This window comes from Bacillus rossius, assembly GCF_032445375.1.
Source record: "Bacillus rossius redtenbacheri isolate Brsri chromosome 4 unlocalized genomic scaffold, Brsri_v3 Brsri_v3_scf4_1, whole genome shotgun sequence".
Classification (NCBI taxonomy): domain Eukaryota; kingdom Metazoa; phylum Arthropoda; class Insecta; order Phasmatodea; family Bacillidae; genus Bacillus; species Bacillus rossius.
Genome location: NW_026962010.1, coordinates 3,176,942 through 3,188,512, shown reverse-complemented (window position 1 = coordinate 3,188,512; position 11,571 = coordinate 3,176,942). Strand labels below are relative to the sequence as shown.

At 34.6% G+C, this 11,571-nt stretch overlaps 1 protein-coding gene across 2 annotated transcripts in view; it reads right to left on the bottom strand.

Moving 5' to 3' along the window:
* Positions 1-393: 393 nt before the first annotated feature.
* LOC134541749 (formin-J) overlaps positions 394-11,571 on the bottom strand; it is a 33,713-nt gene continuing 22,535 nt past the window's right edge. The window contains exon 2 of one of the 2 annotated variants that reach the window (XM_063385408.1): positions 394-6,799. In XM_063385408.1, coding sequence (XP_063241478.1) covers positions 6,739-6,799 — 61 coding nt within the window. In that variant the 3' untranslated portion in view covers positions 394-6,738. The remainder of the gene's footprint in view (positions 6,800-11,571) is intronic. The other variant, XM_063385409.1, reaches the window with a different exon arrangement.

Sequence of the window (11,571 nt, the reverse complement as noted above, 5' to 3'; positions counted from 1 at the left end):
GCAACAAAACTCTGTGATTACATCCACCGCACACTGCATTCAACTTAACCAAAATTTGAAGAAGCTTTAAGAAACCGAGAGCTAAGTTGGCTGGGACCACGGAGCATTTGTTTGCGAAAACCATTTCAGCGCTCATTTTTTAAATGGACGGTACTGGAGAAAAGAATAACAGCAGAGTTTTCGTACAATCAATGTTCACTTATCAATAAATAAATTTTCATAAAACTCTCAAGTAGTTATTGACAAACCTGACAATGTGATTTAATCTAACATCTCACTATAAATCAAGTTATTCTTAAGTTTGAGTATGGTTATCATTAAATGAATGGATATTAGTTTTGAAAAAAATAAAAAAATAAATAAAGGGGGCAAGGAAAGTGAAATAACTAACTGTTCAAGGACCAAAATTTAGATTCTTTTACTTAATAAAATGTACAAAATCTGAGACAGTTCTACAGTGGATCTCTGCTGGAACAGTTTATATCAAGCATTTCTACAACACAATGAACGAGAGACAAGGACGGGCAAGTTTGAGGGAGGAGAAGATGAAACTGACAAATAAAATGCTTGGGTTACATTTCAATGTGCCACTTTATATGTACACAATATATATTTATGAATAATATAACCATTGACATACAGAATAGTTTACACATTATACAAAGTCTTGGTTCCATGTTGGAATTTTTTTAAGAACTCGCTAATAATATTTATTTTAACATATACTTTCATCTTTTGAAGACCAACATTGCATTTCCATGGAACATTTTTTTCCCCCTTTAAATATGTGATCATCACAGATTGATATTATTTTGGAAATATTATTTGTTTTTTTAAATTTCTTTAATGATATCATAATATAACAATAATAATGAATTTACTCTGTGGTCAAATAAACACTTAATATAACTACAGTGAAAAAAAAAAAAAGTATGTTTTTCGCAGAAAGAAAAACATCCCTGCAATTAATACAATACTGCAAGACTGAACATTCGCTCAATACGATCAAACACGTATACTTATATACAGTGCACATTTTAAAGATTCACATAATAAACTTTAAAATCATCTTTGGTAATTAAGAAAAGACTCACTTTATGTCCAACAGAAAACCTTTGCAAGAAAAGCACAACAGCACTCTTACATTAGTGCGCACCAACCATCATAATTACACATTTCATTTTCATTTACAGTAACAACACTACTCTAGGCTGAGCGATAATGGAAACTTGTGACGCCATGGGTTCAGACTAATAAAATTTTACAAGAAAACACTAAGCTTTAGATAAAAAAAAATACACAGTGTTTAAAAAAAAAACAATTGTGGATCCAGTTGGTTGCCGGGACAACAAACACTCAGTTGTGTGAGGAGAAACAGTACATTAAACTAAGCATTGTTTACCTTATTCTTTAATGCCGGCCATATACAACACTACTGATCACAAATGTCTTACTGCCTGGCCTTATTTCAGTGTTTCAATACTTATCTACTATTGGCTAATTGTATATTTTGGTAATTCATATCATCCATTTAGAGTTTCTGGATACGAATCAATTTCATGCTAAAATTTACCAAACTAGGAAGGAAAATTTTGAAAAGCTGCATGAACCTAAAGGCAGGACAAATATTGATCATAAATTTTTTTTAGTTTATTGCAATAGGTTTCAAAATACTCTTTAAAAAACAATGGAAACAATTGAGGAATTTAATTATGTCAACAAAAAAAATGAAATACTCAAATTTCTTAAAAAATAGTTTTGGCAACATTAAACTACAGTTATAAACACACATGTGAACGATATAAAACATCCATCAGTATTTTACCCACTTACAAACTTACAACAATTTGGGATCAACTCCAGCACTCATTAAGCATGCCACAATATGATGTTATTTTATTATCCTTACCTACCTACAGTCTTATAATACTGAGCATTTACCTACATATTACATTTCAGCCTGATAGATCATCATGTACAGCTCAAAAACACATTTATAAAACCCAACTTCCTAAGACAATAACAAAAACTACGCTGACTCTCAAACGAGGAAAGTAACATTTATCTTGAAGAGTTCTCCAACTTGCTATCATATGTACAAATATTCAGGACTAGTTTTATATTACAAAATATTTACATAGAAAATTCTTTTCACGTCAAATCGCATCATGAATGAATACACTCATTCACACTAAGTCAACCAACAACTTGGATGCTGTGTAACAGCAGTTAAATTATTGTGCTTTCACATTATGTATATTATGTACAGTATAATGAAAAAAATTAACGAAAGATAACTCATTACGAATACTACTACAAACAGTAAAGTGAAATTTTCAACCCACTCCTCATTTTGTAAACTTAACGGCACAGTCTGCTTTTAGGAACAGAAAAGACTGTAACAAATAAATTTGAACTGATTCACACATTTCGATTTACATATAACCAAGTTATATCAAGATTACATACAAAAAATTTGGAAAACACTAACAATAAATTCAGATTTGTTTAACTCTAAAAATGACCAAAATACAAAGACCCTTCAAAAACTATGAAAAGAGGGGGAAAAAAAATGGAAGTGTTCAATACAGTCTGTAACTTTTTACATACTTCGTATACAAAAAAAGGGTATGAAATTTATATATATGAAGTAAAATCCCATTTGGCTATATGTTATAAATGTGTTTCTATTCTCATACAGTAAAGCAAATAAATACGGAAATCCATTTCCATTATATACTGTACCTATAAATCTTTACACAGTTAAAAATACTAGCCATCTGGAAAAGAGAAGTTTTGTAGAATATTCCGAAGTGTATTTAGTCAGCTAATAGATAGAGTTTTGAAAACTCTGAGTGAAACATGAGTTAAGTGTGTTGTTTAATTATAAAATATAATACGGTACACACAGAAGACTTTCCAGTGTATTTGTCAAGTTCAAAACTTTTGAATTAATTAAGAGAGCATTATTTTCTTGTATGAATGTGTGTGACTACATTTTAGATGTTATGAGTGTGTAGCACTTATTTAGGAGGTAGATCTAGATTGCCTGAAAATTACTTTATGTCAATTACATGCTTGTAATATCTTTAATACTTAATGCCTCCTATTTATTCAAAGCTGATGAAACAATTTTTTTTAAATTTAATTGTATGTACTTGGTTTAAAAAAATACAAATATGCTATACAAAATTGAAATCAGTTATACTAGCACCATTTCATATTGCACATCACCACATAAATGAGTCTCTTGTATAAAATACTAACCTTCTCATAATTTGCACTGCAGACATTTGGATGAGAAAGACTGCTAAAAATTATGACTTTGATGTCCTAATAGTTGAATCAAGTTATAGATTTTAAAAAACTGGCAATAAAAGAATTTTTTTATAAATTATTTTAAAATAAATGTTAATTCTTACATGCCAATTCTATGGGCTATTTATGGAATAAGCTTCGTATAATTGTAATAAATGTATTATTTATAACTAATAAATTGATGTTTCAAAAATGTTTTAAGTTACTAAATACACAAATATTTGAGCATCACAATACTAATAGAGAGTGAAAAAAAAAGTTCCTTTTATAGCTGCAATGCAACACACAATTGCACATCCCATCTTTCTTTACGAGGAACATTCACTAAAGTAACATTTACATAGTGACATTGTGTACAATGATGAAATGTCATCTTTTGCATTCAATATTCTGAGCTCAAACTGTAACTGATCTTGATAACATACTCATAGCATTGTTAATTCCAACCAAAGAGTGAGTGCTTAGTTATTTTAATGTTCTATTGAAAAAAAGTTACTGGTATGATTTATGAATCATGCCTTTTTTATACAATTCTTTTTACTATTAGTACTTATTCAATTATTATAGTAGACCTAAGAATTTCCGCATCCTTGTACTTTTGAGAGAGAAAAAAAAGGAAACCTCCAATGACACACTGATAAATTTTCCTGTTTTGTGTCCTCACAATGTATTTATTATAAGCATTCCTTTAACCAACCAAAATTGATAGCAAAAGCAACATGTTTTAAGAAATTGGCCTATGTAGATACTTGCGCAATAGAGTTAGTTAAAAAAAACAGTGATATAATGGGCAGTCTCAAAACAATTAATGAGCAAATGATGTATTCAAGTTTCCCATGCAAACACAAAAAAAACGTGTATATGGAGTCTATGCACGAAAGTAAAGAAACTTCTTGCTGATTATATTATTAGTAGAGCCACGGAATTTTCGCACATTTATTTAGTCGCAAGCTAGAATGCAAACCTCCACACTGTCGCACTGTGTTCATGATTGGACCCAAGTTATCTGGCCACGCCCCTCTACGACCGTGAGCCAACGATGTCCAGCTAGGAGAGAAGTAAGCGAATCAGGTAGTGCCAAATAACAAGGATAAAAATGTTATCGCTAAGAAATCAACCAATGGGAAAGTAAACATGGGTCGAGCACACCTATAACTTTGAATTCTATCCTGAGGCCAGAGGAATCTGCGAAATTTCCGGGACTCTACAATGTATAGGATACATCATTTTACTTAGCTGATATCGCGGATCAAAAAAGTTTGCAAGCGTAAAATTATGCTGTTACACAAATATTTGCAAGTGTGCAAATGTATAAGTATGCAAATGTGTGAGTATGCGAGTAGGCTGCATCATTTCTATCTCTCTCTGCAATTTACTCTTCTACCGGTTCCCCGACCTTCTACTTATCTATTTCCCTCTTGCAATCTGAATTTTCATAACACTCAAAAATTGTAGCCCCCTGAGCAAAGAAGTTTCACTTCAAAAAAGTTATCTTAATTTTGGAGAAAAAAATAATCTACACAGCAATCAACTGGAAATTGGTGTTAACATCATAAAGAACTCATCTAGCACTCACTCTTCCAATGTAAGGAATAGTAGCCACTAGAAATAATTCAAACTGTTCCAACATACATAAACACTAGCATTTACTAGCCACTGTTTGTCATATCTGTACACTATGTACAATGTTACATTTTACAATTTTATATGTTAACAGTGGTCCTTCGTCCTCAAAAGTTAAATTTTTCCTAAACAGCTCTGAAATAATTCAAATACCAGAGAGATACGTGTAACATGTTTTTAAAGAAATATACCTAGGTTTAAGAATATGTTTGTTTTTAAAACTCAATTATGACTGCTATTTAATAACTATAATTATAAAATGGTAATGTCATTGCACTTGTAATGTACCACAGAAATTTAACCAATTTATTGTCTTGGGGATTATAATTTTGTAAAGGAGTTAATAAAATCAAAATGGAAGTCCCCCGATTTTTTTTTTATTTAGCTGACAGCTAGCTTTAAAAACAATTGAATTTCATACATGATCATTTAGCATCAGGAACTATCTTGCACTTTATATAGCTTTATTGTCTCCTGTTTAGTTTGCATTTTTATACATGATATACTATTTACAGCTGGTATTATTTGCTCATGATCCAATAACTACTAGGTATTTGAAAATTACTTCCACACATACTCTACATGTCAACATAATTGTAATAAAACAGATTTTACCTCTAATTACAACACACAAAGATATTCATAGCCAACAGGAAAGACTGCACACCATATCATATATAACTAAAAGTATGTTACAAATGCACATGCCACACGTACAACACGCAACAAAATAATTGTATGTAGCCTACTGTAATCTATGTAATAATGGATATATTTTCTTCAAAACTACAACATCTATTGAAAAGCAACAAAACGAAAGACCATCGTAACAAACTAATATGTATCTAAAACTATGAATGGCACAAAAATATTCTTTGTATGCTTACATAAAAAAAAATTAGAAAATCACAAATTAGAAGCTCAAACATTAGGCTTATAAGTCTACATCACAGCGTCAAAAGTTTCCTTATTTTAAAACAAAATGCAGCCAATGACACCTACTTTACAAAGCTCAGATAGATTTAAGTATTTGACAAAACAAATAGTACAAAATAGTTTACTCTATTTTAAGTCAACATCCATTTCAAACAATACTTCATAGCTCGGTGGCAAATAAAAAACAAACTGAACATATCCTACCTAAAATCTGTAATTTCTAGTAATTGCTTTCAGATTTTAGAAACCATGCTGGTTGGTAGATTGTCTTGAATATAGATTCACTGAAAAAGCTAAGGCAATCAGAAGCTGTATAAATTAACTTTCAAGAACAATTTTTTGGTACAAGTAGTTTACACTTGGTGCGGGCACATTTTACAACTTACTTAATTTTTCTACAAGGAACACGTAGTACAAAAAAAAAAGATTTCATAAAATAAATAAACAGAAATTTTGTACCCCATTCAGTCAACAATATTGTGATGGTAACATTGCAAACTTCACGACTATTCAAGTTTTCCAGAATGATTTCCTCGGGAATCTACTAGCCTTCAAGCAGTACACGAGATACAGACTTAACAAATGCATTTTCTTCGCTCCCCTGCACCGATGAACGCCCACAGTCTTAAAATTCCTGGCAAAATAAATACACGCATTTACTTTCCCTTGCACGCCTCTCTGGTCCGCGCCGAGGTCCCCAGGGGGGGAAAGCGGTCGCTGGTCCCGGTGCGAGCACCGGGAGGATGTTGCCAGTACCTTGCCAGTACCTTGCCAGTGGCTCCAGACACTGGGGCGACCCGCGTACCAGCACGCAGTCCCCACGCGTCACGGCGCTCTTTCGAGCCGTCGGCCCCGCGAGTCTCAGTCCCCGTTAGTCATCACAGTCGTCCACTTCCACTGGCTGTTGTAATGGTTCTTCTTACTTGCCAAACAGGGGAAAAAAAAAACAAAAGCCAAAGTTAAAAACGTCTGAATTGAAAGAAAGCAGCATAAATGAAAAAAAAAGCACATTCTTAACACTCTTGTAACATACTTTAAACAGAAAGGCCCTGGCCTACATGGTTATCGAGAACTGCATGAAAAAATTTAACTGTAACCTAGCAGGAGGGAGGGACTATTGGACAAAGAAATAATGATGTTTCATAGCAAAACATTAAAAAAGTCAGACTGGCGCCAGAACTTTTGATGAAAGAAAATTTTAACACATGAATTTAAGTATTTAAGTAAACATAAATATACCCTCCAAATTAAAAAAAAATAAATACAATTTGGGCTCGTAAGCGAATATTGATCCCCGTCTTGTAGCCACTCTTGTAACCTAGCAGTATGTGTGCTGGTCTTGTAATGGCTCTGGAATAAACCAGTTTTATTTTAAATTACGCTTTCACCAGGCACTGAGCAGTTCAGTCTCTCACTGGCTGTGACATCAGTTGATAGAGGGTGCAGGTTTTTTTCTCAGGGCACTCCAGTTTCACAGACTGTTGCATTATGCTGCTTCACATTTGGCACATGATCTCATCATCTCACTTTGTTGTGGATTACCAGAAAAATCAAAACCTTACATCACCTCTCAACCTCAGATGCACTTTTGCAAGGTGAAGATTACATTGCATTTTATTTAACAGATCAGAGGCTCAGTGGTCGAGTGGTTAGAACACCCGCCTCTCACCAAGGCGATTTCGGTTTGATTCCCGGTGGCGTCAAACCCGGATATTTAGCCAGTGAGAAACGTGGTGGACGTTGTCGTGGCCGGGTGTTTTCTCGGGGTATTCCCGTTTCTATCGCAGCTCCATTCCTCATCATCTCATCTCACACGTTCTTCAGGCAGACAGATACAGGTATGTCCCTTCGCTCCTGAGTGTCAACCCCATTTCATCCATGTAGACCCTGCCTCAGGTGGGAAACTACATAAAGATTTTCCTTTTTTATTTATTCAACTAATACACTGAACAAAAAAAAAACAAATTAATGAATAAAACTGATTGTAAAAAAATTTTGAGAATCGTAAAATGGGGTGAATATAGAAACAGTTTGTGAATATAACAAGTTTGTGAATAGAAGCAGTCTGCTCCCAGAATCATTGTGTATGATATCTTTAGTTAAAATTGTTACATTTTGTAACTAAATTGCCAATAGCCTACTATTTACAATTAGAGTGATTTTCATTGAAGAATTTGTACTCAAGCAGACTGTTTCCATTCACCCCATTTTACGATATCTCTTTCAATTAACAGTTAGCTATAAATATATGAGATTTTAGCTGAAAATTAAACCTAAAATAATTTAGTTTTGATTATTGATGAGAGGCTATGTAAAAAGCTATCACTGGTTACCACATTTTTTACAAACTGGGATGATAACTTCACGCAATCATCGCTTGATTTTACAGATCTCTTTTGCTGATTGGTCATGCATTATTTTTTAAAGACTTTGGAAGTGGAGGTAACAAGTCGGAAGTCAAATGATAGGTTTTATTGAGTATGATATAAAATCCTTGAAAAACAATTATGCGATTTTGCGATGAAACGTGGTTTGAAAATATTTTCTTCGTGATTAATATACATCATTATAAAACTGAATAATCTATAATAAAAAAAATAGTATTTTAATTTTACAGAGCCTCTAGATTATTAATTTAATTGTTTAACATGACTAATATTGTGTTTTGTCAATTTTTTTATACTTATAATAAAATATTGTAAAACTATCCTTGATGTAATATAATATTTTACTGTTTAGTAAATTAATAAGTTATTATTTTTCAGAAACTAACTTTAATTATGCAGAGTAAAATATTTTTGATAAATTTCCAAAGTATGCTGCACACAGCACATGAAGCTGCAGGTAATTTTTAGAAATCATTTGATACTTTACTGAAACACTAAAATGTTTCTGCAACATTACCGATACCTAATTTATATTTAATTTTCAATGCTGTATGGTGAGTTGGGAAGGGAGCTGTACATAAGTGAGAAATTTGCAGTAAGACAAAAAGCAGAGTCAGATACAATTTTTAATTTGAATGTATAAAGAACATAACTTGTGTGGATAACTGTAATAAATGATAGTTATTGTGTTTAATTTTTAAGTATTCACATCATATAAAACCTAGGAAGGTCTTGCAATGTGTTGAATATCTTGTGTGTGCTTTAAGGCAATACATATAATATGGTTGTATGTTTGGGAGTGGTTAATGCAATCCCTTACCCCCAAAAACCATTTTCTTCTCCACCACACAATAAATAAATAAATATATATATAAATAAATATATAAATAAATAAATACATATATAGTATGTTATCATTAACTTATGCTATTGCGAAAGTATGTGAATGTGAAAGTTACGCAAGAATGCACATAAGCAAGTGTGCAAGTAAGTATGCAAGTGAGAAATTATGCAAGTATTTAAGTATGTGAGTATGCATTTGTGCAAGTGCGCAAGTATGCAAGTGTGCAAATATGCAAGTGTGTAAGTTTGCCGCATCATTTCTACCTCTCCCCTCCTCTCCCGGTTTCCCCACCACGTAACAAACTATTCCCATCATGCTATCGGAATTTTCGTGACGCTTGAAAAATTGTAGCCCCCCTCAGCAAAGAATTTGACTTCAAAAATAAAAATAAAAACTTTTCAGACAATGGCGGTTCCAGGAAGACCTCTCGGGCAGGGCTCTCGCACGCAGGAGGATGCAGTTAATAATCATGACATTGACCTTGGGATATTCACAAGATATATGGTCTCAAATACTGACATTTAGTATTTTCGTACAAATTTTGATTTGAAAGAAGAGTTTAGCACATTAACGAAAGTATTTAATTTAACATCAATATTCCCTACAAAGAAATAAGAAGTAAAATTTGGGCCCTGCGCCCTTGCTCTGGAGCCGCGCTATTCACAGATTACAACTTACTCTACATAAAACGATGGTTTCTGGGGAAATCTGGGAACAAACTGGATCCTGAACGCAATCCCCCCTGCCCCTCCGCCGACCAAACATAGAGCACCCGGACCCCGCTGCTGAAGACAGGCAGGCAACTGCGACATCCAGGCCAGGACAGCAGCTTTAAGAGGAGCCCCTCCCCCCCCCCCCCCCCTTGGCGCATTGATCGACGGGTTCCCGACCGCGGCAATGAAATCAATCCGACCTTCTTCTGCCGTTCAAGGTCGCTGTCACGGGTCAGCCGCCACGCTCCACAAAAAAAAAAGGTGGGGGGAGGGTGAATGAGGAAGGATGTGTACTAAAAGGGCGAGAAGAGGAAGGGAGACTGCTACCAGGCAATGCTGACAAGGGGGAGAAAGAGAGAGCATATCCCACACGCCGTCACCCCAAGGGAATTCACACGCGACAGGGAACACAACGCAATAGTACCCGTGAGAATGGCATCCATCCAGGAGTGGAACTGGAACGGGCCGAGCGTCTCAGCTGTCTCTGATATCGTGGGCTTGGTGGAAGAAGTTGGTAAGTCCACTTTTTTTTTGTGAAAATGAGTTAACTTCACAGATGAAGTTGTAAACAGGGCCGGCGCAGCACGACACATAACAGCTCATATAATATGTTTAACGATTATTGAAACTAGATTAAAATGGATTTTTGTAACAGTTTAGAATGTTTATATTGATATAAGTAATTATTTAAAGTCCACGGTGACCTGTTTATGATTTGTAATAAGTAAAGTAAAAAAAAACACAAGCCTGCTTACATTTGATTGTTGACAAAATCTTAGGCTTACGTGATGTATTTTGAGACAAGGAAAATTTTTTGAGGTGTCCGGCGGGGGGTTGAGAAGGGGGGGGGGGGAGGATCAAGGTTTTTCGCCTAGGGCGCCAATTTACCTTGCACCGGCCCTGGTTGTAAGGGCAATATCTTCGCTAAGAAAACGTTTGGAAGTCCAAATAATGAATGATTTTGGACGTTTTCTTTTAGCTTTATTTCGGCAAGTAGGTATATTATAACGCTATTCTAGGCAAGCAAAACTTGGTAAGTGAACTAACAGTCTTTTTCCAGAAATTGGACTTAACGACTTTTTCCACTAAGCCCACGATATACGTGTTACAAGTTTTATATTCACCCCGAGCAGATTTTTGAAGTGAAAACTTCATAAGCCGCGTTGAGCGATTTTTTGGTAGGGGCAAAACTTATGGGTTCATGTCACCGACATGCTAGTGACGTGTTGCGCCAGACTGGCGACGCGCAGCGGCCTGTGTACATGTATACGCATATATACACTTATACAATGTACCTATATACTCTATTGTATCATGTGCGTGTTGGACTCTCTTTTTGAATGGGTAAAGTCTTGTCAGTTCGAATCACCGACAGGCTGTAATAGCAGTAAGTGAAGTTAATTATGACCACGTGAATACATGACCTAGGTCTGACATCACTGGTAAGTCATAGCTAGGTAATGAATTTTTACATACCACTGACACCTGTTGTGACTAAAAAATGATGTAAGGATAAATTATATCATGGGACCGACACCATGACCACCATCCTTTAATCCTGTGCTCGAACATACTAAATTATACAGCTCATGTAAATGTACATATGTAGATGTAGTAATTTGTAGAAGGCCAAATTTAAATTTAATACGGTAATCCGGAAATCGTCTAGGTAGTTGACTGCTCTTTCTGTGGCTTCGCTTTCTGAACACACAGCACGGAAAATCTGCTTCTAGTTCCCTGGCTGAGCCTA